At 45.5% G+C, this 21,067-nt stretch overlaps 8 protein-coding genes, 2 long non-coding RNA genes and 1 other non-coding gene across 12 annotated transcripts; 6 read left to right on the forward strand and 5 right to left on the reverse strand.

The window, feature by feature from the left end:
- Window positions 1-28: 28 nt before the first annotated feature.
- Window positions 29-1,396, reverse strand: LOC136184354 (F-box/LRR-repeat protein 6-like). The gene has a single exon (XM_065971237.1). It carries the CDS (start codon window positions 1,394-1,396, stop codon window positions 29-31), a length of 1,368 nt encoding a protein of 455 aa, XP_065827309.1.
- A 66-nt stretch (window positions 1,397-1,462) lies between these two features.
- Window positions 1,463-3,933, forward strand: LOC136185166 (beta-TrCP-like). Its single transcript, XM_065972241.1, has 12 exons — window positions 1,463-1,502; window positions 1,560-1,773; window positions 1,840-2,026; window positions 2,175-2,259; window positions 2,319-2,456; window positions 2,506-2,624; window positions 2,674-2,779; window positions 2,836-2,979; window positions 3,047-3,165; window positions 3,280-3,390; window positions 3,448-3,526; window positions 3,585-3,933. The coding sequence occupies exons 1-12, from the start codon at window positions 1,491-1,493 to the stop codon at window positions 3,780-3,782; spliced, it is 1,512 nt and encodes a 503-aa protein (XP_065828313.1). The 5' UTR covers window positions 1,463-1,490; the 3' UTR covers window positions 3,783-3,933.
- A 7-nt stretch (window positions 3,934-3,940) lies between these two features.
- Window positions 3,941-4,038, reverse strand: Trnas-cga (transfer RNA serine (anticodon CGA)). The gene is given in 2 exon segments: window positions 3,941-3,985; window positions 4,002-4,038. It is a non-coding gene; the product is annotated as a tRNA-Ser (tRNA).
- A 1,237-nt stretch (window positions 4,039-5,275) lies between these two features.
- LOC136185169 (uncharacterized) lies at window positions 5,276-5,509 on the forward strand. The gene is made up of 2 exons (XR_010669494.1): window positions 5,276-5,339; window positions 5,387-5,509. It is a non-coding gene; the product is annotated as an uncharacterized lncRNA (long non-coding RNA).
- A 386-nt stretch (window positions 5,510-5,895) lies between these two features.
- LOC136185163 (ATP-dependent RNA helicase SUPV3L1, mitochondrial-like) lies at window positions 5,896-9,770 on the reverse strand. The gene is made up of 19 exons (XM_065972236.1): window positions 9,639-9,770; window positions 9,512-9,589; window positions 9,360-9,464; window positions 9,188-9,302; window positions 8,973-9,141; window positions 8,806-8,920; window positions 8,682-8,759; window positions 8,539-8,630; window positions 8,431-8,485; window positions 8,155-8,383; window positions 7,963-8,103; window positions 7,843-7,906; window positions 7,712-7,792; window positions 7,594-7,659; window positions 7,435-7,545; window positions 7,236-7,384; window positions 6,470-7,183; window positions 6,345-6,413; window positions 5,896-6,287 (listed from the first exon to the last, which is right to left on the reverse strand). Exons 1-17 carry the CDS (start codon window positions 9,751-9,753, stop codon window positions 6,874-6,876), a joined length of 2,073 nt encoding a protein of 690 aa, XP_065828308.1. The 5' UTR covers window positions 9,754-9,770; the 3' UTR covers window positions 5,896-6,287; window positions 6,345-6,413; window positions 6,470-6,873.
- LOC136185167 (nicotinamide/nicotinic acid mononucleotide adenylyltransferase 3-like) lies at window positions 8,824-10,799 on the forward strand. Its single transcript, XM_065972242.1, has 10 exons — window positions 8,824-8,933; window positions 9,009-9,151; window positions 9,226-9,453; window positions 9,509-9,737; window positions 9,784-9,869; window positions 9,921-10,012; window positions 10,068-10,227; window positions 10,280-10,458; window positions 10,512-10,567; window positions 10,613-10,799. Exons 5-10 carry the CDS (start codon window positions 9,797-9,799, stop codon window positions 10,698-10,700), a joined length of 648 nt encoding a protein of 215 aa, XP_065828314.1. The 5' UTR covers window positions 8,824-8,933; window positions 9,009-9,151; window positions 9,226-9,453; window positions 9,509-9,737; window positions 9,784-9,796; the 3' UTR covers window positions 10,701-10,799.
- LOC136185165 (BTB/POZ domain-containing protein 16-like) lies at window positions 10,487-13,180 on the reverse strand. Of its 2 annotated transcripts, XM_065972240.1 has the most exons (16): window positions 13,051-13,180; window positions 12,722-13,000; window positions 12,592-12,674; window positions 12,354-12,530; window positions 12,190-12,304; window positions 12,071-12,140; window positions 11,810-12,019; window positions 11,710-11,750; window positions 11,571-11,662; window positions 11,441-11,523; window positions 11,318-11,395; window positions 11,167-11,268; window positions 11,038-11,115; window positions 10,932-10,983; window positions 10,833-10,882; window positions 10,487-10,784 (listed from the first exon to the last, which is right to left on the reverse strand). In XM_065972240.1, exons 1-16 carry the CDS (start codon window positions 13,158-13,160, stop codon window positions 10,716-10,718), a joined length of 1,689 nt encoding a protein of 562 aa, XP_065828312.1. In that variant the 5' UTR covers window positions 13,161-13,180; the 3' UTR covers window positions 10,487-10,715. The 2 variants fall into 2 exon arrangements, with proteins under 2 accessions (XP_065828312.1, XP_065828311.1); XM_065972239.1 differs by having other exon boundaries at window positions 11,810-12,140.
- LOC136185170 (uncharacterized) lies at window positions 12,163-13,361 on the forward strand. The gene is made up of 3 exons (XR_010669495.1): window positions 12,163-12,293; window positions 12,338-12,566; window positions 12,624-13,361. It is a non-coding gene; the product is annotated as an uncharacterized lncRNA (long non-coding RNA).
- LOC136185168 (golgin subfamily A member 7-like) lies at window positions 13,206-14,011 on the reverse strand. The gene is made up of 5 exons (XM_065972243.1): window positions 13,938-14,011; window positions 13,763-13,882; window positions 13,555-13,707; window positions 13,400-13,501; window positions 13,206-13,335 (listed from the first exon to the last, which is right to left on the reverse strand). Exons 1-5 carry the CDS (start codon window positions 13,956-13,958, stop codon window positions 13,303-13,305), a joined length of 429 nt encoding a protein of 142 aa, XP_065828315.1. The 5' UTR covers window positions 13,959-14,011; the 3' UTR covers window positions 13,206-13,302.
- Window positions 14,011-17,062, forward strand: LOC136185164 (transcription factor unc-3-like). Its single transcript, XM_065972238.1, has 20 exons — window positions 14,011-14,187; window positions 14,248-14,329; window positions 14,386-14,438; window positions 14,489-14,642; window positions 14,689-14,746; window positions 14,791-14,846; window positions 14,896-14,969; window positions 15,024-15,092; window positions 15,140-15,221; window positions 15,275-15,404; window positions 15,463-15,495; window positions 15,545-15,675; window positions 15,727-15,850; window positions 15,909-15,997; window positions 16,050-16,197; window positions 16,258-16,350; window positions 16,400-16,519; window positions 16,567-16,689; window positions 16,743-16,802; window positions 16,861-17,062. The coding sequence occupies exons 1-20, from the start codon at window positions 14,147-14,149 to the stop codon at window positions 16,935-16,937; spliced, it is 1,797 nt and encodes a 598-aa protein (XP_065828310.1). The 5' UTR covers window positions 14,011-14,146; the 3' UTR covers window positions 16,938-17,062.
- On the forward strand, window positions 17,010-20,449 carry LOC136185162 (uncharacterized). The gene is made up of 18 exons (XM_065972235.1): window positions 17,010-17,474; window positions 17,525-17,590; window positions 17,650-17,817; window positions 17,869-17,982; window positions 18,041-18,149; window positions 18,194-18,273; window positions 18,331-18,402; window positions 18,466-18,534; window positions 18,591-18,776; window positions 18,825-18,941; window positions 19,009-19,182; window positions 19,244-19,380; window positions 19,436-19,496; window positions 19,546-19,653; window positions 19,711-19,814; window positions 19,865-20,051; window positions 20,101-20,196; window positions 20,246-20,449. The coding sequence occupies exons 1-18, from the start codon at window positions 17,010-17,012 to the stop codon at window positions 20,387-20,389; spliced, it is 2,457 nt and encodes an 818-aa protein (XP_065828307.1). The 3' UTR covers window positions 20,390-20,449.
- The last annotated feature ends 618 nt before the right edge of the window (window positions 20,450-21,067 follow it).

Below are 21,067 nucleotides of genomic sequence, written 5' to 3' on the forward strand. Positions count from 1 at the left end.
CAGACAAGCAGCATTTACATACAGTATATCATTCCAAAGTTTTATTGATTGCACTGCGTAGTTCCTGGAGACTCTCTGGATCGTGATCTCGTTTCCATCCACGTGGCGCTCCCCTACAGCCAGTCAGATTGAGAGAACGAAGGCAATTGCATCGATTCAGTATTCTCTCCACGCCAACTTGCGTCACAACAGTTGAAGAAAGGTCCAAAACTTCCAAAGTGGAAGCCAGAGAAAAATCTGCCAATGACATAACAACTTCGTCATTGACACCAAAGCAATGGCTCAAATCCAATTCAACTAATTCAGTGTATGTAGATAATACTGCCAAAAAAGATTGAACGTTCACGCTCTTTGGCCAGCTGCCACAATAAAGACGTCTCAACGTTGTACCAGCAACTGAAATAAAGTCAACCAAAGAAACTTGCCAATACCGTATGTCTAAAGCTTTCAGGTCACCGGATTCCCCTAGAATTGCCTCCAGAAACCACGTACGTGAAGGTGTCATAAAACGAGCTTTTGCTAATGTAAGCACATTTAGGCAAGGAAATCCCGGGCAAGATTTGACGTAATTCGAGATAGGAAAAGGCTCCAGAAACAATAAATCGTCAAGACTGAGAACTTCCAGGTTGGGGCATTTTAACTGCAGCTCATGTATAGGGAAAAAACCTGCCCTGCCGGTTTCAGATAGATCCAAATGCCGAAGATATGAGCACGATGCGGCAATAGCACTCACAAGAAGTGATAAAGCGCAGGTGAATTCAGATCCGCGTAAATTCAAAAATCTCAAGTTTAATGCACGCTTTTCAAGAGCTTCCTTTAGTGAACCAATTGATCCAGATGGAAGCGAAAGTAAGGAAAGATGAGTCAAAGAGGAGTTGTTGAGAACGATTTCAAGAACAGAGAGTCCACGAGAAAGAAGTCCACTTTTTGATACAGTCAATTCGTCGAGTTGTCTACAAGAGTCCGAAATCGTTTCGAATGCTTTAGCACTAAGATTCCTACAATTGCTGAGTGTTAGAGAACGAGCATGGCGTAGTCTGTCACAAGCAAATTGACACTGAATCGACGTCTTCAGATTGAGGTTTCCTGTGAGAATGATCCTTCTCCATAAAATTTCCGTCCTTGCAACCGATCTCCATAGAGTGCATACACGAGATAGACGAAAAAGGAGTGGAATTGCACCTTGCGAAGCAAGGGCTCGACGAAAAATGCACAACAGGACTTCAGGAGGAATATCTCGTCCCCACAATCCTTCAGGTGCGACGTCGAGTTTCTTCTCGCGCGAATAGCCGTCACTTCGTCTTTTCTTCTCCTTTGGTGGAAGCTCTGGTGCATAGTCCGAATCTGAGCTGCTCTCATCTAGCAATATCTTCTTCGAAAGCAGTCTAAGATCCATCGGAATTCTCGAGTCTGCGTAACTTTCGACTGGAAGCCACGTCACGTCGCGCATGCCAGTGACGTCATCAAAAGAGTTGGGACGCCTCGAGAAAATGGGCGACTTGGTGAGCGAAAGCCTCCCCCTTTCCCCGAAAAAAAACGCCGACGTTTTCGCGACACAGGAACGCAAGTCGGTGGCGGACAGCGGGATCGTCGTGGACCGCTGTCTCGACGAACAACGCCGCCAGTGCTTAGAAATGTACTCGGGATGGCGCGAGACCGATCAAACGGCCTTCGTCGAGTCCCTACTCGCTCGCATGTCCCACCATCAACACGGCCAGATCAACGCCTTTCTCGTTCCCATGATGAAGCGCGATTTCGTCGGCGCGTTGCCGCGTAAGTTCAATCGGGGGACCCCAGTTTCGTTTTCGTCACTTTCCCCGCCCGTTTTGTCGCGCCTAGAAAAGGGGCTCGAACACATCGCCGAGCACATTCTCTCCTATTTGGACGCCTATTCGTTGTGCCAAGCCGAACTCGTCTGTCGCGAATGGTATCGCGTTATTCAAGACGGATACCTTTGGAAAAAGCTCATCGAACAGAAAGTCCGCACCGACGGCGTTTGGAAGGGGCTCGCCGATCGGAGAGGATGGTACGGTAAAAAAGGGGGGCCCAATTCCCTGGGATTTTACCTATGTTTGGGGTTTTTTGATCTTGTTGTTTCTATGGGGACGTCGGGTGTTAAATGGCTCCGGGTTGCCTTGGGGACTTTGTTGACGTTTCTCTTTCGCGTATAAAAGGGTTCGGACGCTGTTTCGGCCGGCGATTTATCGAGACCCGGCCTCCTATCGGAAATTATATCCCGGAATTATTGGCGACATTGCCGTAAGTCGGGAATTATTTTTGCACGAGTTTTTTCCCTCGCGAAATTTTTCCTTTTTCAGAATATGGAGGATAATTGGAGGAGCGGTCGGCATCAGCTGACTCGAATTCAGTGCCGAAGCGAAACGAGCAAAGGCGTCTATTGCCTTCAATACGATGATGACAAAATTATAAGTGGACTGAGAGATAACACAATAAAAGTATTGGCCACAGTCATTCATAAAATCTCTTATTTTGGGGGGCCCCTAGATATGGAATAAATCGTCGCTAGAGTGCGGGAGAATTCTAAAAGGACACACAGGATCCGTTCTGTGTCTTCAATATGACGAGAAATTTATTGTTTCCGGTTCAAGTGACTCTACTGTTCGGTAAGGGAGGAAAAACGCTTATTGATTTATTCTAATTTTTTCTCTCTAGAGTCTGGGACATCGAAAGTGGCGAAATGTTGAACAAAATTATTCACCACTGCGAAGCCGTGCTTCACCTTCGATTTCAAAACAACATGATGGTGACGTGTTCAAAAGTAAGAAATTCTTAGAATATCCGCACTGTATTCACATAGAGATTCTTTTTTCGTAGGATCGAACCATCGCCGTGTGGGACATGAGAAGTCCGGCGGACATCACTCTGAGACGCGTTCTCGTTGGCCACCGAGCGGCCGTCAACGTCGTCGATTTCGACGACAAGTACGTCGTCTCCGCGTCAGGAGATCGAACAATTAAAGTACGTCTCCCTTCCTTCCCCCCTTCGGCTGTGGAAACCCGTTTTCTTATAAAATTCCATTTCTCAGGTGTGGAAAACGGACACGAGCGAATTCGTTCGCACTCTGCACGGACATCGGCGCGGAATCGCGTGCCTGCAATATCGGGACAACCTCGTTGTGAGCGGATCGTCAGACAATACCATAAGGTGAGAGAGAGTTAGTATAGGCGTACCAAAACATCAGAAACGTAATAGAATATGAATGCCCATGAGGCTTACATTCCATAGTGCCTACGCGTAGCTGTATCTGTACTCTCTCAGATTGTGGGATATAACGTGTGGCGCGTGTCTGCGAACGCTCGAAGGCCACGAGGAATTGGTTCGATGTATTCGCTTTGATTCGAAACGAATAGTGAGCGGAGCATATGACGGGTTAGTGCACAGACCCTCCCCCCTTCCCTTCAAAGTCAAAGAACACCAATTTCTTAGAACCATTAAAGTCTGGGACTTGCAGGCGGCTCTAGATCCGCGTTCTCCTGCAGGCAGTCTCTGCATTCGCACTCTCGTGGTATGGACATCTCGTTTTTGTACAGAATAGGGCCCCTATTTTTCTTCTCTTTCTTCAGGAACACTCGGGAAGAGTTTTTAGATTGCAGTTCGACGATTTTCAAATTGTGAGCAGTTCTCATGACGACACGATTCTTATTTGGGATTTTCTCAACGTACCCGGCACGGATCAAATCGACTCTTATTCGCACACAAAATCAGATGACGTCGATCATGACTATGAGGAAATCGATGACACTCAGTCTATAGTTGAATAAAATAGAGAGTTTAGGCCCGCTTATATTGGGTCTGCTGTAGAGGTTTGTAATTAATAGTCTCGACTTCCCTTTTCCCCTTTCTTCGACAGTATACTCTTTTCTGTAATAATAAAAACTGTAATAAAAAAAAATTCTCGTCAATTTTTGAAAAAAAAATGCGCAGCGAGCAGGATTCGAACCTGCGCGGGCAGAGCCCATTCGATATCAACACGAAGTAAATTCGAGTCGAACTCCTTAACCACTCGGACATCGCTGCTCATGCCTAATTCGGAGCCGTAGAGGGGTATTTATTTGCCTTTCACTTCTGTCGATAGCGTGCGTTGCAAAGCTCGTTTCGTTTCTTCGGTTTCTGCGTTCTTTTTCCAAACACGGACATCTAACGCGCTTAGCTATGTTCTTCCGCCCGTTGCATGCGTGAAAGGAAGCCTTGCGGCTTACCTAAACGTCGTATTCGTTTCTTTTCGAGGCTCTTGATCGTTCTCCGCCATCTTGAAATCGTGCGTCACGCGCGCGTCACACGTTTCTTCGGTTTCTGCGTTCTTTTTCCAAACACGGACATCTAACGCGCTTAGCTATGTTCTGCATGCGTGAGAGGAAGCCTTGCGGCTTACCTAGGCCTACACGTCGTATTCGTTTCTTTTCGAGGCTCGCGCTCTTGATCGTTCTCCGCCATCTTGAAATCGTGCGTCACGCGTCACACGCGTGCGATAGTCTTGCGTCATATGATGCCAAAAATAAATTGCTGACTCGACGGCCGACAGGAGACAAGTCCAAACTTGTTTGCTTTTCACGCCTCTATGTTTCGGACCAATCAGAGCGCTACTTCAGCCCCACGTGACCGCAACGGACAAATGAGCGCGCTGGGCGTGGCTACGCTGTTCAAAAGCGAAGCGCACAACCGATTTGCTTCAGTTGCGGCTGAGGGTGGATGCGTCGCGGTTCGCTGCGTCTCTTCCTTGATCGGACCGGCTCGGGGGAAGATAAAAGGCAAGTCTCGGGTTGTTGGATCAGCGTGGCCCACGGATTAATTCCGTGCCGGAGCCTTAGGCAGGGCGATGGGGGGCTTCGGCCTCGGTACGCGCACTGGGCGGAATGGTCGCCGATGTCTTATTGCTGCCAAACAAGTACGGCCCGCGCTAGGCTCGAGCGGGCACGACTTGGAGGGGGTGTCGCAAGCGGTCTGGTTGCCGGCACTTATCTCACCATTGGCACGATTAGACGGAGGATGACCTGGCCCAGGAGACTTCAACTTGGGCATTGCACTGCCTTTCCTATCGACTCCTTCAAGCAGTGGTCGGCCGTTCTCCACTTCCACAAGGCCCGTTTCTTCCCAGGAAGACATAGCGAAGGCTTTGGTACCAGCGCGCCGGGGGACTTCGGTACAGGGGCCGACTCTCATCCAGGCGGGTACTGCATGGAGTGGCCGAGGACCCGCAACTCGCCCTAAATTTTTGGAACGGGTGGTCATCGCTTGCGGTGGCTGCCTTGGGCTACGAACGCGTCCAAACCTCCCCGTGGTGTAGCCTGGGTAACGCGAATATGGACGCAAATCAAAAGGTACGTAAAACAATGATTTGACAGAGACTAATTTTCTTCTTTTTTAGGTGTAGAAACGTGACGAGAGGGCTCAAGAAATCGAAGACGGCACAATATAGGATTTTGCATGTTTTGAACGAGTGCATGCCATCTTTTTTCTTTTTGTATAAAATAAATTGCATATGGACGAATTATGGCCTCCTAGAAGAAAATCTCCGAATCTCCGGAGTTTATAGAGCGCGTTACGTGTGAACTTCACGAGGAACGCATGCGATCGAGGAACTGCGCTGATCGGAGTTCAAAGCGCACCTCTCGGACGAACGACTCGTCGACGAAGCTCAGAAGATGCAAGCGGAGCAATTCCAAAGGCGGATTTGGCGTGAAAGATCACCAACATCCTGCTTCTTGGACGCCCCCTCACTTTTCTCGCAAGTAGCTAGGCCTAACCCTCCCCATTCTTTTACAGGTATCATCTGACGTGACCTCGGAACGAGTTTCTTTTCGGTACTATGACATCAGGTGAACTTTGACGGAAATGATTGACGTAGTTTCGTTTCCTTGAAACCGGAAGAACTGGTACCTAACAAAAAGCCACGAAATCGGAAGTTAATACAAGAAGTGACACCACCAGACAGAGGAGACTACAAAAATTTCGGTTCACTGGAGCAACCACGTTCAGTAAGTTTCGTTTTCATTAGCTTGCGAATACTTGTAGTAGACCACACCGACACTCCCAGGACAACAGCAATCACACCGTCCATATTTCGTCACGTAGCTTAGAATTGTCAGCGCCAAAGTAAAGCCAAACAGAAGAATGATGAATGCAAACAGGACAAGTCCATAGATGGGCTGAGTGTAAGCCGTAGAATCCGCATTGTAATCAACGATCACCCACCATCCTGTGAACCCTACAGCAACAAGCAAAGGCGCCACGCTGACCGCCCACAACACTCTAGCTGCCGAACGCAACTATATAGGGAAAAAATCTCACTGAGGAGGTTTTGCCTCAATTGAGAATCTCTATACCTTTTGCTTCTTGGACGCTCCTTCACTTTGCTCGGCAAGTAGCGCCAGTAATGCCGCAATTGCAACAATCTAACCAACCCCCAATTCTACTATTAGTTGTCTGTCCATTATTGGCGGGTTCTTACAAGTACGGCGATTTGAACAGGTAGAGTAATGACTGCTTTGAACGCTGAATTGTTTCTTAGCGACAAACCGGTGCCGGCTTGATTAGCGGCATATTCATTTTTGGGAACCTTGCGAACGACGATGTAGGCAACGACAAAAGCAAGGACAAAGCCCGCGTTGACGGTGGCAGCGATCGTGCAGCCAAGAACAGACTTGGGGACTCGCTTAACATCACGCGACGTTACGACGACTCCTGAAACAGGATGCGTTTCGCGTTTCTCTTCGGATTGCTGCGCGTTGCCTTCCATCGTTCGACACACTGACACTGAACCTCGGAGTGGCCTTTGACGGAAATGAGGTGAGATGACGTAGGGATGTGGTTTTATAGAGGAACCGGAAAAAACGGGTCGCGATCGCAACTTAATTAACCTCGCTTAAACTTCTTGACTACACTTTTAATCCACAAACGCTTCAGCATTTCCAAATCTTTTCGTCGTATTCCGTATCTTTGAGCGAGTTTTTTTTCAAAAGCGCTCGATTCTGTTGAATTCGACGACTCTGACACCAATCGAAGCATTGCGAAAGAATTCGCTTCTTCTCTCTTCTCCTCCAGTTTTGTTTGCCTTGGCTTCAAAGTAGAATTCTCCGCTATGGTTCGACTTATGACCGACTCCAAAACAGTCTGCATTTCTCGTACGTCAACAACGGCAGCAAAAACCTCGGGAAATCGTTGACTACAAATATAAAATTCACTGCACCATAGGCTGAAAAACGTAGCCACTCTACCTGAGCCACAAGTAGACATCAATGACTTCATGTGCAGATTCAACAGTCTGAAGTTCTTCACTCGTTCTAGGACTGGCTATAGGCCACCGTATCATTTCCCTGACGTCTTGAGCAGATACCGAGGCAAATCGACTCATCATCTTTGCCATCTAAATGATTAGTTAGAACATCATCTCCATGATCTTTGCAATAGTTTCACTTTGTATAAACTAGCTGTCACCAATGTTTTCTTTGTGTCGACTGGAGCTAAACAGAATATGTACTTGTCTTTCATATTCAGTGGCAGACGTTCCACGAGTTCAGCTACTGCCTGAGATAATTAACTTAGACTAGTTCGTTAATTAAGGAAATGCCATACTTTCTGATCTTCAACGTTACATAGGAAATAATTTCCGTCTAGGCTGGCCAATTCCTCAAAAAGTTTCTGAAAAATGCCGACTGCTTGTGCATTCTTATTTCAAAAACACATCGATTACTATGAGTTCTTTTAGTGTTGCCTTTGGCAGATAATGGCCAAACAATTCCAGCTGCTCAAACGTTGGAGCAATACCAGCCAACTAATATAAATGCACTAACATTATTACATGAAAAACGCTTCTTTTTGTACCTTGACTGGCTCAATTTGAGCCTTCAAAAGCTTCTGAAGAGTGCCAAAGTCTTTCTCATACAATCTAAATTGTTTTACCTAATCATCCAGTCCTATTACACACTACGTTTTATTCTTTACGTTGTGACGCCCCCATCTGGGTACTGAGATCCAAATCGACCGGCTCTTCCCGCAATTTGCTTTGCCTGTGACGGCGTCAGCAGAGTTACGTCAGATCCGTCAAATTTTGTCAAAGTACTAAATATAATTCTCTTTATATTCCTAGAGAAAACGATCGACTATACGAAGCAAAGTCTGAAAAGCTTAATATACAGATTGAGTCCCATTCCTATTGCGTCCGATGCCACAAGAAAATTGCACCCTGAGCTATTATCATTAAACAATTGAGCCTGCTCGGCTCTCGTTGCCGGAGGCAATCCCCCATAAATGACAGCACATCGCTGCCCCCCAGTCGTCTTCTCGACTCTTCGTCTCAGCTTAAAAATGTCTTTCCGCGAAAAGGCAACAACGCAGTCGCCAGGTTCAAGTCGTCGAAAGTCTCCTATATAGAAATTTTTAGAGCAGAATAACAGAATCTAGTCAAATCACCTCTGAGGCTCGTATTGAGACGCGTCAAGGGTGTTAATCTCTCGTGCTTCCTCAACTGCAGTTAGTACAAGATCGATTATGATTATGTGCTATATTCTCTAAAATTGCCTCAATTTTGTCGTCGGTGAATTCCAAAAGCTTGTGGATAATATCTATAGCGGACTCTTCGCCGCACAAATGCATCTCCCTAGCTCTAAGGCCTGTGAAATTTAATTAATGAGACTCTGATTCATTTGATACAATGGACTCGCCTAAGAGTGCCTTAGTCCATGCCCAGCCTCTCCTATCGTCACGAATCATTTGTATCTCGTCAACTACGGCGCACTCATCTATAAATCGAACGTCAGACTACGTATACGTGTTTGCATTGATTACATTGAAATTGCGTATTAGCCATTTCAACGGTACATGACAAATGAGAAGAGACTGTTTCTCCATCTGGATGAGCTAGCTGTCTTTCTTCTCCGGTCACCAAATCGCAAGCAACGCCCTCAAAAAAAAATGTCAGTCTATGTCTCAACTCATTTCTCAGACGGAATCACTTCTGCATTGGTTCTCTTGTAAATCTCGTGTGCTAGAAGTCTCAGGGGACCGCAGTATATTCCAGACGCCGCCTGCCTGAAATTTTTTAATGCTGCGTGAGTTTTTCCGCTATTTGTTGGTCCAGCATGATACACAATGTGACGAGAAATCCGACGCGTTGCTGGAAACCTAAAGAAAGGTATACAGTTTCTAATTAAATAATTATATGTCTTACCAATCGGCTGGTATGGTCAAATCACTGATGTTTTTCAGTTCATCTAGACAGTCCACAAGTGGATAGGCTGATCGAGAAAATTCCAAAAAGTGAGGAAAAAGGTCGTTAATGTTGCCTGGATGACGTCAAAATATAATTGCTACAATTTCTTCACAATTCAATAGTAGATGACCTTTGTCATCGCAGAGGGAAGAAACTATTTGTCTAAGTTCAGCTGTTGGATTTCCCTTGAGAAGAAATCTTTTGAAATCTCCGCAGGCTCGCGGGTAAAATTCGCCTAAATAATTAATTAAATGGATTATCTTATTCAATATTCAACAGAACCATTTATGCCGTGTTGCGACGCCAACAATTTCGACTTTTCCGCTCGAGAAAAATTCTGGATGAGTCGCTTGACCGAATCTGAAGAACAGAATGGACACGATTCCCGATTTCGCTCTAAAAATCGCACTTTTCTTCAGCTGCACTGTCTCGTCGTAACTGGAAGCATTTCTCCAAACCTTTAGGCAAACCCTGCGCATGCTGGCGCGTCCAGTTCCGCAAAAAATTGGTAATTTTGCGAGCATGTTATTCTCCTAACGCGCGTCCTTGCTCAGAAAAAGCTCGGAAATGAAGCGAAAAGTCGTTCTCTTGGCGTGCGGATCATTTAATCCTATTACGCACATGCATCTGCGAATGTTTGGTAAAAAAGAAAAGGCTCGCAAAAGCTCGATACACAAGAACGTCATCTTAGAAACGGCTCGAGATCACTTGACGAAAACGAAGAAATGCGGAGTCATTCACGGCGGAATAATTTCTCCAGTCAACGACAAGTACGAGAAAAAGGTAAAGAGACGGAGAAATCAGTAAAAAAAACCCTTGATTTAGAGAGACACTTTAGGGTTTGGTAGCCGGTTTCCATAGAGTAGCCATGGTCAAGGCAGCAGTAGGCTCATCAGATTGGATCAACGTCGACAGCTGGGAAGTCGAGCAACCAGGATGGACAGTAACGCGAAGAGTCATAGAACACTTCCAAGAGACACATGACCCATCGAGACAGAGTAACCGTCCTAGAGTACAGTACATCAAAAAAATTTCAATTTAATTTTTTAGATCTCCAATTTAAACTTCTCTGCGGTGCCGATCTCCTGGAATCGTTTGCCGTGCCCAATCTGTGGGACGAAGAGGATATCGAAGTGATTCTCAAAGATTTCGGATTGGTTGTTATGACTCGAGCTGGATCGAATCCCCAGCAGTTTATTGACCAGTCTCCCCAGCTGACGAGACTGAAGGTGCGTTCGAAGAAACGATAGTCGAATATTTCTTCTTCTATCGATTCCTCCAGGATTTTATTGATATCATTGATGAGCCTCCCCACGCGATAAGTGCCACGCTAATACGGTAAGTATTATGCATCTAAGTAATTAGAAAGATATTTGTGTCTAGGGAATACTTAAAGTCTGGAAAGAGTGTCAAGTATCTCATACCAGATACAGTTATTGATTACATAAAGCAGAACCAGTTGTACACGTAACTGATTATTGCTTTTTTAGTCACACGGCAAAAATAGATTGAGCGTGACGTGTATTGGTAATTTTAGGTTCTCAAAAGAATGCACCTAGATTAGAGAGAACTTGAGTAGGAAGTTACGTTCGAGACTGCGTACCTGCAGTCTCCTGGACTGTTCATCAGCTCCAAATAGTCGTGTAAAGGGTCCTATAAATCTGTTGATTTTTACACTCGCTACCCGTGCTTGTCTTTGCACCTTTTGTGACGGAGTCAAGTTCTTTCATTTGGACTCTTAGAGAATAAACAACCTGTAATGGCAAATACGTAAACGATAGCTTAACGTAACGATACTTATTGATTGCCTTTCTAGATGGTCGAATTGAAAATATTTCTTTACTGTTAACGTGCAATGTAGCAGCAGAGTCATCAGGGAAAATTCTCTAGATGCTTTGCTTGATAAACTCTAGGAGTGTCTACTAATAGAAATCTACCTGCACGGCTATCAATAACGTTGATTCCGTTTTCACCCATTCCGCCTTAATTTTGAAGTGAAACGTGTAAACGAAAACCGTCTCGGAAATATAGTCTAGTTTCTAGAAAACACAAGTTAGCTTTGGTACAAAGAGCAATCAATATGCTTACGTTTTCTAATAGAAATCCTTGGCGCATGGCACGCTTTTCGAACAGAGAAGACGCGCCCATTCCCCCGCCAGAAAATAACTGTAATAATTATTCTGTAGAAGTCTGGTCGATTTTTTTTGGTACCGTTGCGTATTGATATTGCCACAAATCTATCATCTTTTCAGAGCTAAACAAGCGCATCTTCTGGATTTCTACCACTTGACGCACTATGACACCGTCTCTGAATTTTCCAAAACAGATCAAATGCACGTACCATCGGTAATGTTTTCCATTCGCAGGGCATCAAATAAAACAGCGTAAGGATGTCCCTTTGCAGTGCAAAGAAAAGGAAAAGCGTCCGGTAGTCTAAACGAATCAAGGTCAAGTGGATTTCTTCAGGTATTTGCACTTACGTTTGAAAATACGCGACCACAAGCGAATAGGCAGGCATCACCTATAATAACCAAACCATTAGCCAGAGTAAATTGACTGTACGCGACGTCATCGTTCTACTTGCGTATCTGGACTAAGTTGAAGGTACACCCAATTGCATAGAACTTTGAATAGGGCATATTCGTTCCAAGTGAAGAGATGAGGTGAGAGGAGAATTTTGTTGATAAGGCGAAACGGGATTTTTTTCAAGTGCACAGTAACGGCGAGCTGAGGTACGAGATTCAGTAGCAGCCAAGATTCGCAAGCACGTTCCAACACGGAGTTCTCGCACTTCACACAAATGAAAAAGGAGAGAGTCTCATATAGAAAACATACGAGTACCTGTACCGCAGTATTGTAATAGGTGATGACGGTCTCAGCAGATAACGTCCTCAGCATCACATCACAACATCTAGAGAAGTAAATCGACTTTCAATTCGAGTGTCTTTCTGTTTGCTTGCTTCTCTTCCAAGGCAGAGTATTCTATCAAATTAGCAGCGGCCAACACGTCGGCTACTTCGTCTTCTTTCACTCGCAGCTCGTTGTCGTATAACAAGCCAAGAGCGTGAGCAAAACCTAGCATTTCTAGTAATTATGTATACCGTTTAGAAGTTCACGTATGCACCTTGTTTTGAAATGCTTTCGTCGCCTATGGAGAAGTGGATATCTATTGGTGCTCCTGACGAAGATTTTTCCCTCGACGATATCAAAGCATGATGCAGGAGGCCAGACAATGTGGCAGATTTTCGAACATAGGTACTATGCAATTCCCAGACAATACCATCACAGTGCAGAAAAACATCTAGATGAACAGGAGGAGGAGAAATTCACGAGGAAGGCGAGTCATTTGCAAAAACAGGCACCTGGTTTTCTATAACCCTTGACCGATTTATAGGTATAAGAATGAAACAGTTTTGTCGGTGACGCGCAGTCCGTATCTCGATCCCTACCAAAACACGATGACGCCTCCTCTTCGAAACCCGCCCCCCTTACTTCCGTGTTTGGTCCACCAGCGACGGCAGGTGCAACTCCTTTCCTTCTCTTTCGGCTTTTCTTATCTGAGTGTGATCGACTTGGGAGGTCTGGGGTCTTTTGAGGCTAGCCGTCTGTTCGCATTCTTTAGTGAGGGATCGAATGGCTTGGGTCGTTGCTAGGAGATCTTTGCCAACACAGTCCAAAACGTCGAGTCGCCAACGATTGCTACGTCCGACTTGAACCCTTCCTTTCTTACTAAACGCCCACTTAGACACGCACCCTTCATCCGTCTCAGGCCTTTATATATCGAAATTAATAAGGACGGGTATTAGACGAAATTGATCAACCTCAAGACAGTGACAGGCGGAGAAAAGCTTTTTCTGGTAAACAAAAGACCCGGTGTTTTAGTGGAAGACGAGCGGTCATTTGCAGCACTAAATCCATTAGCCAAAGCCATGTGTCAGACTAGTGATTCTGTGGAAGTGCGCGCTACACTCTGAGGTCTCTATATAAACTGCTTTATTTATTCTACCCCGCTACGAAAACATTTCTCATGCTGCTGATCTAAAAAACTTTCTATTCGTCCCTCGTTCTTCGTCTCACACCAAGCTGGGATCAAAAACAATTTCAATCTGAAAAAAATCGCGCTGAACTCAAAAAATGGTCATTAATTAATTAATTAATTTTTTCCCCTACCACTCTGAGTCCTCTTTCCATCGGATCAATAAAACGGACTCCCCTATCTCGATATATAGTACGATTCTGCTCCTTCAAATATTCGGCGACACGATCCAGACACTAATAAAATTTAATTTATTAATTTTCCCGTCTCCCTCTAAACGTTTTCCGACCTTTTCGTAATGAGTCTTTCTACACAGATGAATGGAGAAAAACGTCGCACAGGCAAGAGTACCTTCCATGCACGATCTCAAGCCCACTTGCTCGGCATCGTCGAAAATCTCGTTGATTCGCGTTATTGTCCGTTGAAACTCCCTTTCTTCGACCTATATCGAGTTTTTCTGGTGATCGCGCACACGCTCAGCGTAACGGGAGCCTTACTCGTCCTTCGAGTTCGTCCGGATAGGCCGTCTGAAACTTCACCGACGTTCCGTTCGTGTAATCGCGCTCGATGAAGATCCGCTTCGCTGCGACGCGACCGTTTCGAGACGGCGAAGCTTCCTGAATAGAAGACGACGACTGAGAAAGAGCGTTAGGGGCGAATCGTCGTGCGTACAGTTACGACAGCGGCGGCCATGTTGATAGAAACCTACGCGCGTTAGCCTAAGCGTCGTCTCGCTTCTGCAGGATGCATCCTACAACACTGACTGTCGACGACGACCAGTTCTCCATCGTGAAGACAAAGCTCTCCTCCCCTCGAAAAGATCGCCAATCAGATTTTCGTGAAAACTTTTGGGCCCCCACTGTCGCTATGTTGTTCGCGTGATGCCTGCATTCATGCGCGCCGTGATTGGACAATGCACTTCGTAGGAGTACTTTGCGTGGTCCCAGAGGGCGCAACTCCTCGCTTTCTTGTTCTCCCCAAGGAATCGAAGCCCGCCGCGTCGTCGGCGCCAAAACACCTTCGCTAGCGCGTCAAATATGAACGAACCAGAGTCATATTCTGAGGTGACCGTACACACACTCCTGCGCGGACACGCCCCTAAAATTATATTCCTCCCCAGAGCGATTCTCGAGCGACGAACGAAGGCCAAGTTTGCTCTACAGATCGCACTGGGTATGCTAATGGTTTTGTCTTAGTACTGAAGACTGACGTCTTCGTTTTAGAGCGATTCTCGCTAAAGCGCTTTTCGACACGCAACCGCCGTCCAATTTACGTAAAAGCAACTTTTTTCATTTCATATTGACGTTCCGTGAAGCGGACGATCGCCCCGTGGAAATCCGGAGCAGCCACTTTGTCGACTTTATTGAAGACACAGAAGTCAATAGTCATTTATTGCAATATACATAGCGAGGTCATTCTATAGAATGACCAAGTCAGAAGAAATGGCGTAGAATATGTATTAAATGTGGTGTCACCGAATGGTACAGTAGTGGTCATAAAGGGATGGTTCCTTATTGCGTTTTAGGAACTACTTTCAATCAGAGTCTGTTTATTCGCCTGGTTGACTCTGCTGAGAAAAAGGTAGTCTTCACAAATACGACTATTTCGTTTCTAAAGTTTATTGGCCTAGCCCATTTTCTATGAGGGGCAAGATAAAAACCCGGAAATGCGTAGAGTACTGCTAACACATGAAATTATATGCAGGTTAATTAATCAATCAATTAATTAATTAAGTCCATTTCGTGATTAATTCAATAGTCGATGTTCCGAAAAGAAGTCGTGCGGAAATCGAAATGAAACGCCTTCAGATCCAGTGATCATGGACAGGTGACTAAAGAAAATAAAATTCTGACAAAACATTTATCATTTTCTAGGCATAAAATGAAATTCTTTCTCAAATGCAACCAGAACTGTCTAAAAAATGCCGGAAATCCAAAAGACATGAGAAGATTTCAAGTACACCTATGTAGAGTCAATGACACTAATATACTTTTTCAATTTAATTTAAGATTGCCGTGAGTACGTCACTGAATGCCGCCGACGTTCTCGCCTATTCTGAATCAATTTTTGTTCACAACAATTCGAAACACGGCAAGGGAGCGGCAACGTCTAAGATTCACGTTTCAAAAACCAATGAAGGTATTTAGCCTATATATATATATATAGAGAGAGCTTTGTCAAAATAACCCTGCCACAGTATCAACTCTAATTCGAGAGCCAACAGTTCTAGGTACACATCTTTCTTACTTTTGACGTACATAGACTATGTTAACATTTAGCAATGCCTTCGGTATTTGCCATCGAGCCGAATGAGGGCTTGATGTGCGAAGGAACGAGCGTTGTTCTTATTGGGGACAATTTCGTCAACGGGATGCAAGTCGTTTTTGGAAGTCAACTCGTTTCGACTAAGGCAAACGTTTTTGGCAATGTAAGACTATGTAAATAACGGTGGGACTCTTAGCTTATTACGAAGAACGCCGTGCAAACTGTTGCACCCGCCCAAGTGACTCCAGGTCGCGTGCTAGTAATGCTCGCAATTCAAGGAAAGCTTCTTGAGACGACTCCAATTCATTTTAATTACCGTTGTATGTTGATTGAATGGAGGGGGTTCTAGCTCTCCTTTTTAGGATTTACCTTCTCTAGATTCAATTGAACCCAGGCTGGATTCAGGATTCAAAAGACTCCAGCAATTGTTAGCACGTGTGATAGGAATTCCGGAAACGATGTCGCGAGTACAACAACAATAATCAATAGAAATTCTTATTTTTACCCCCGTTGACTTAGGAAGCTCTGCTTGAGCGATCCGCAGATTTTATTGAATCTGTCTGTATTTCACCTCATCACGGTCTCCGACACGCAGCCGCTGCCGCTGCTGCCGCCGCCGCCGCAGCGGCAGCTACCGAAGCGTTTCGTTTTCAGTCGTCTTTACCATGTCAGAAATTATTGATAAAGGCGGCTACGCTAGTTTGACTAATATATGGGTACATATTAGCTATGAGGTCGAGTTCTTTGTGCAGTTTTCCTCGCCACAGTCCTAGTAGCATAAGTGGCTGTACTCCATTGACACCTTTGGCAGCGTCGTCAGGTAATAAATACATAACTAGTAATGATGCTGGAGTAATTTTTGTGCCCAGGCTCTGTCTTTGATTATTCGGTGATGAGTTCGGCTCCGGTATCGCGTGGTGTTTTTCTGGCGAACGCTTACCGAGGAGAAAGTGCCAGGGCTGCTATTAGATCAGCGACAGATTTAGCTGGTACGGAAATATAGAGACTACGTAATATACGTGCATTTTAATCTAAGGAGAACGCGAGGCTTTGTATACTGGGTTTGGTGCTGTGGGTGCAATTGGAGGCCAATCTCTTCCCATTCCTTCTCCACTAGCCCCGAATCCTCAATATTCGTTGCCTGGAATAGCAAGCCCTGGTTAGTTGGAGAGATCCAAGAGAAGAATAAGAGACTTCTTTTTTTTGACGCAGGTTTTGGAAAATATTCGTTCGATATTCCTAGCTCATCGCAACTTTATGTTCAAGAACAAAGTAGGCAAGAACACAGAAATTCTATCAGTCGACACTATCATTTCTTTCTCCTGGAAAGACGATATAAGAACAGCAGAGAACTCGGGTAAAGCAACTCATCCAGGACGAAAGCGAAGGCTATCGGAATCACACTAATTGTATTTGCATTTCGTGACGTCACGTCATTTACGCGTCCGTAAGGTTTAGCCAGCCGCGCTTCTTGTTGTTATGGGAGCGGGAGCATCTAGTAGTTCTATAACTCAGACGATCCAGAAACCATCGCCCATCCCCGAAAACGCGAAAGCAAAGCCTTCCGACAGTGCCCCGCCAGAAAACAAAGATGACCACTCAAAAGAACAGCCCATAACGAAGATTTCGGTTCCCCCAGCGATCGTAGCGCCGTTAGCCAAACCCAAATCGTCCGTCACAGCAGCGCAATTCAGCCGCCTAAACGCTGGTCCATCTAGCAGCACGTACGACATTCCTAGCGCAGTGAGCAAAGTGGAAAAGGAGGAGGAGGAGGAGGAGGAGGAGCTCGACTCGAAAGCAACGGAGAAAGACGAAGAAAAGATCGCCTATAGGGAAGTGAAAGAGAGCGACGTGTTCGAACTGTACACGTCGGACGAGGGAGAACAATACGTAGTCTATTTCAAGGAGAACGGTAGAAGATACTACATCGATTGGGACAAAGAGGTAAAAGGAGGGCCCAGAAACATAGTTGTCTAATTTTTTTGTGCGTGTAGGAGTGGGTCCGTTTTCCTGATTCGTGGCTCAGAAAGGGGCGATTTGAATATTATGAAAATCCTGCTGCAAGTCTTATGAGATTGCTAACTATTTATCAATTATTTTTGGATTTCCCTGGGGCTAGGCTATTGGCTTGACTAGTACTGTTCCCGGTACGGCTATACCCTCATCTCGAGGCAAGTCCGTCGAATCTGAAGCAGAAAGCGCTCCTGTTGCTACGGAAACGGACGACGGGCGTTCGGGAGTGTTTCTGCATCCAACCAAAGGAAAATTATTCACATACGTTTTCGAGGTAAATCTCTATATACGTATAATAAATTATTAAGTAAATTCTATGTTGCAGAAACGTCGAAATGTGGCGTACGTTTTCGACAACGAAAGCGGCGGCTGGCTCAAAATGCCAATCAGCTGGGAGAAAAACGTCTCCTACGTCAAAACAATGATTCAGCACATTCAGGTACACGAATAAGAAACATTTTCCCTAATCCACAGAGACCGGGGAAATGTTTCTATAGGAGGCAGTACCGCAGTGGAAAGACGTACGTAGCATCGTAGCCGCTTTACGCGCCAGTAACTATCGCACGGACGATTGTATCGCAAACTACGTCGCCCTTCAAGACGACGGTCAGTAGGAGAACCCAAAAGAACACACTATATTGCTTCTAAAGGGGCTCTTGATGATTGGCCGGAAGATGATAGTTCTTTGAGAAGTCGAGTCAAGCAACTTGGCTCAGATTTAGAGAAAAAGGTTAGATGGTCTGTGAGAGTTTAGGGGAATTTTTTTCTGATAAGGCATATCATATAGACGTCGCAAGTGGCGTCTCTTACGGACGCCAATAAAAAACTGAAGCAGAGAGTAAATCAAATGGAAGATACGGTATAAAAAATAATTAGACCATGACGCCATTATTATTATTATTATTATTATTATTTATCCCAGGTTGAAGACTTGAAAGATCGTCTCGCAGAAATGAAGAGAGAGCGAGACGACGCGCTTCAACGAGCCGCAGTACGCCAGTCGAGCATTCTTAAAAAAACGCAACCTCGTTTATTTTTATTTTATAGCAACAGGCGGCCGCTATAGAGAAAACGCAGCGCGAGGCGGAGACGAAACGTCAGACAACGCATCGCGTCGATCCGGCGCGCGTCATCATCGTCTGCACGGCGGTTCGATCGGTGAAAACGAGCCTGCTCTCGCTGAGACAAAACGCCGCGAAGAATTTCGACGCTATTGGAAGTCTTGTTAAAACGGTGAAGGAATCCTGAGAGATTCGATCAATAAATTCAATTATTTTTTAGGCGGTCAAAAAGGCGAAATTTGTCGGGGGAATGGCGAAGAGAGTGCAAGCCGAAGTAGAAGAGCTGAGACACTTATACAGAAAAGAATGCGTCCAGAGAAAACTTCTATACAATCAGGTATTATACCTATATATAGACAGAGGTATACTTATAGAGAACGCGTGGTCTTTTTTGCGTGTTTTAGCTGCAGGAACTTCGCGGAAATATTCGCGTCTTCTGTCGCTGTCGTCCCGACGATCGCGCCGAAGGGGTGCTGGAGTTTCCGCGCGAGGGCGAAATCGTCGCCTATACTCCGCAAGGAGCGAAGAAAACGTTCGAATTCGACCGAGTCTATGATCCCAACACGAGACAAGAGGAGGTAAACATTAATAGAACGACTTTTTATTGTTTTCTCTATCGCGGCTTTGTTTTTTAAAAAGATTTTCGAAGACACGAAGCCGACTATAACGTCGTGCGTGGACGGCTACAGTGTCTGCATAATCGCGTACGGTCAGACGGGATCGGGGAAGACGTACACGATGATGGGACCGCCGGAAAATCCCGGCGTTAACATCAGGTCAAAATCATTTTAATTAAAAGGTCAACTTTTTGAATTAGATTTTTCATGTCAGATCGATCGATGAGCTACTGCGTGTCACGGAGGAACGAAAACAAATTAAGTATAGTTTTATGGTAAGTTGGACGACTTTCTTACTGGCGAATTTTAAAATTAGAGGGCTAGGTTTCCATACTAGAGGTGTACAATGAAACGATTCTTGATTTGCTGGATTCTGGCTCCGGCGCAACGAAACTACACGTTCAGGCTTCGGGACAAGGCGTTTCCGTTCCGGTACAAAACTTGAAGAAGAAGAAGAAAAAACGCGAGTCAATATTTAATTTCTCCCAGGGTCTAACTGAGATCGAGGTAAAGACTCTCGCCGACGTGAGAAAGGTCATGGAAAAGGGAGAGAGAAATCGGTCTACAGCTCAAACGGCAATGAACTCGACAAGGTAAAAAGGCGATTTTTTTAATTAACGCGAATTCATCACTGGAAACGTAGCTCGCGTTCTCATCTAATCCTATCCGTCTCCCTAACGGGAGTGGACGCCGTCTCGAAAGCCGTCACTCGCGGCAAACTGATGCTCGTTGATCTGGCGGGATCAGAGAGAATATCGCGCAGCGAGGCAAAAGGCCAGCGTCTAGTTGAAGCAGCTGCCATCAACAAATCCCTCACCTCCCTTGGCCAGGTATATAGAGGATTATCTACGTTAGATTTAAGGCACGCAATAATCGTAGGTATTTACCGCTTTACGTACCAACGCTCTGCACATTCCCTACCGAAATTCCAAATTGACTCATTTGCTGCAGCCAGCACTTGGCGGCGATTCCAAGGTGCAGCTGCTTAGTCGATTAGGTTTCCCCGACTAATATTTTAGCATAGGCGTGCATGTTTGTCAACGTGAGTCCTACGCAAGTGAATATTGCCGAGACGCTCTGCACTATACAATTCGGTCAGAGTGCTCGTCAAGTTGAACTCGGTCCAGCGCAACGTCACGTCACCAAGGCGGCAGCGGGAAATAAATAATCGAGTTTTGTATAACCGTGTTCTTTTTTTTTCTACTCCCCCCCCCCCCCCCCTCCCTGTTTGAATTTTTTTATCCGTTTTACATTCTCGTTTCAGAGTTGCCGGCGTTTTGCTTGGGATTGGCCTCGTTTAGATCGATGTACTCGGCTCCTTCCACCTCCTGAATGTCATTCAACGGCGTGATCGCTTTCTCTATCTGCACGTACAGGACGTCGTCTTGCGCCGGCGGAGTCTTGACTGTCGTCGGTAAAGATTTGGGTCGTATCTTCGATTTTGCCCACAGATTCGGTGTCGTGTATCGCGATTCCAATGCATGCGGCCTTTCCGGTGGCAAAGGCGGCTTGGAATCATCGCCACCAGGTTGTGTATCTAGACTAATCGTAGTCGCTTTCTTTCTCGCGCAACAGGAGACGACGATTACAATCGCGGAGAGGACAACAGCGGAGCCTATTGCAATCACGACATAGGCCCATGTAGGAAGATGTCTCGTAAGAGAAGAGCAGTCGCCAGTCAGTGGGTCGCAGTCACTACAGGTACAGTTAGCACACGATCCGAGACCATCGTAGTACATCCCAGGCCCGCATCCTTAAGAGAGTTATTATTTATTTATTATGATTGGTCACTAGGATTTACCTGGAAAGCAACTGCATTTGCTACAGCCGCTTTTTCTGTCGACGT

This window comes from Oscarella lobularis, chromosome 3 (genome assembly GCF_947507565.1).
Source record: "Oscarella lobularis chromosome 3, ooOscLobu1.1, whole genome shotgun sequence".
Lineage (NCBI taxonomy): Eukaryota > Metazoa > Porifera > Homoscleromorpha > Homosclerophorida > Oscarellidae > Oscarella > Oscarella lobularis.

Coding starts and splice junctions, on each gene's coding strand:
- LOC136185164 (XM_065972238.1), top strand. CDS start 14,147: ATGCCTGCATTCATGCGCGCCGTGATTGGACAATGCACTTC. Junction 14,439..14,488: donor TGCTCTACAGATCGCACTGG/GTATGCTAATGG, acceptor TCTTCGTTTTAG/AGCGATTCTCGCTAAAGCGC. Junction 15,222..15,274: donor AAGACATGAGAAGATTTCAA/GTACACCTATGT, acceptor ATTTAATTTAAG/ATTGCCGTGAGTACGTCACT.
- LOC136185165 (XM_065972239.1), bottom strand. CDS start 13,160: ATGGCTTTGGCTAATGGATTTAGTGCTGCAAATGACCGCTCGTCTTCC. Junction 11,751..11,809: donor AACTTAGTCCAGATACGCAA/GTAGAACGATGA, acceptor TGGTTATTATAG/GTGATGCCTGCCTATTCGCT. Junction 11,663..11,709: donor GTGGTCGCGTATTTTCAAAC/GTAAGTGCAAAT, acceptor TGATTCGTTTAG/ACTACCGGACGCTTTTCCTT.
- LOC136184354 (XM_065971237.1), bottom strand. CDS start 1,396: ATGGATCTTAGACTGCTTTCGAAGAAGATATTGCTAGATGAGAGCAGC.
- LOC136185163 (XM_065972236.1), bottom strand. CDS start 9,753: ATGCTCGCAAAATTACCAATTTTTTGCGGAACTGGACGCGCCAGCATG. Junction 9,465..9,511: donor GTCGCAACACGGCATAAATG/GTTCTGTTGAAT, acceptor TTAATTATTTAG/GCGAATTTTACCCGCGAGCC. Junction 7,793..7,842: donor CTCAAATTGAGCCAGTCAAG/GTACAAAAAGAA, acceptor CATTTATATTAG/TTGGCTGGTATTGCTCCAAC.
- LOC136185168 (XM_065972243.1), bottom strand. CDS start 13,958: ATGGCCGCCGCTGTCGTAACT. Junction 13,883..13,937: donor TGGCCGCCGCTGTCGTAACT/GTACGCACGACG, acceptor TCTTCTATTCAG/GAAGCTTCGCCGTCTCGAAA. Junction 13,336..13,399: donor TGGAAAGAGGACTCAGAGTG/GTAGGGGAAAAA, acceptor GATTTTTTTCAG/ATTGAAATTGTTTTTGATCC.
- LOC136185162 (XM_065972235.1), top strand. CDS start 17,010: ATGGGAGCGGGAGCATCTAGTAGTTCTATAACTCAGACGATCCAGAAA. Junction 19,654..19,710: donor GACAAGGCGTTTCCGTTCCG/GTACAAAACTTG, acceptor AATTTCTCCCAG/GGTCTAACTGAGATCGAGGT. Junction 20,052..20,100: donor CCCTCACCTCCCTTGGCCAG/GTATATAGAGGA, acceptor CAATAATCGTAG/GTATTTACCGCTTTACGTAC.
- LOC136185166 (XM_065972241.1), top strand. Junction 2,027..2,174: donor CTCGCCGATCGGAGAGGATG/GTACGGTAAAAA, acceptor CGCGTATAAAAG/GGTTCGGACGCTGTTTCGGC. Junction 3,166..3,279: donor TCGTCAGACAATACCATAAG/GTGAGAGAGAGT, acceptor GTACTCTCTCAG/ATTGTGGGATATAACGTGTG.
- LOC136185167 (XM_065972242.1), top strand. CDS start 9,797: ATGAAGCGAAAAGTCGTTCTCTTGGCGTGCGGATCATTTAATCCTATT. Junction 10,459..10,511: donor CCCAGCTGACGAGACTGAAG/GTGCGTTCGAAG, acceptor CGATTCCTCCAG/GATTTTATTGATATCATTGA. Junction 10,568..10,612: donor ATAAGTGCCACGCTAATACG/GTAAGTATTATG, acceptor ATTTGTGTCTAG/GGAATACTTAAAGTCTGGAA.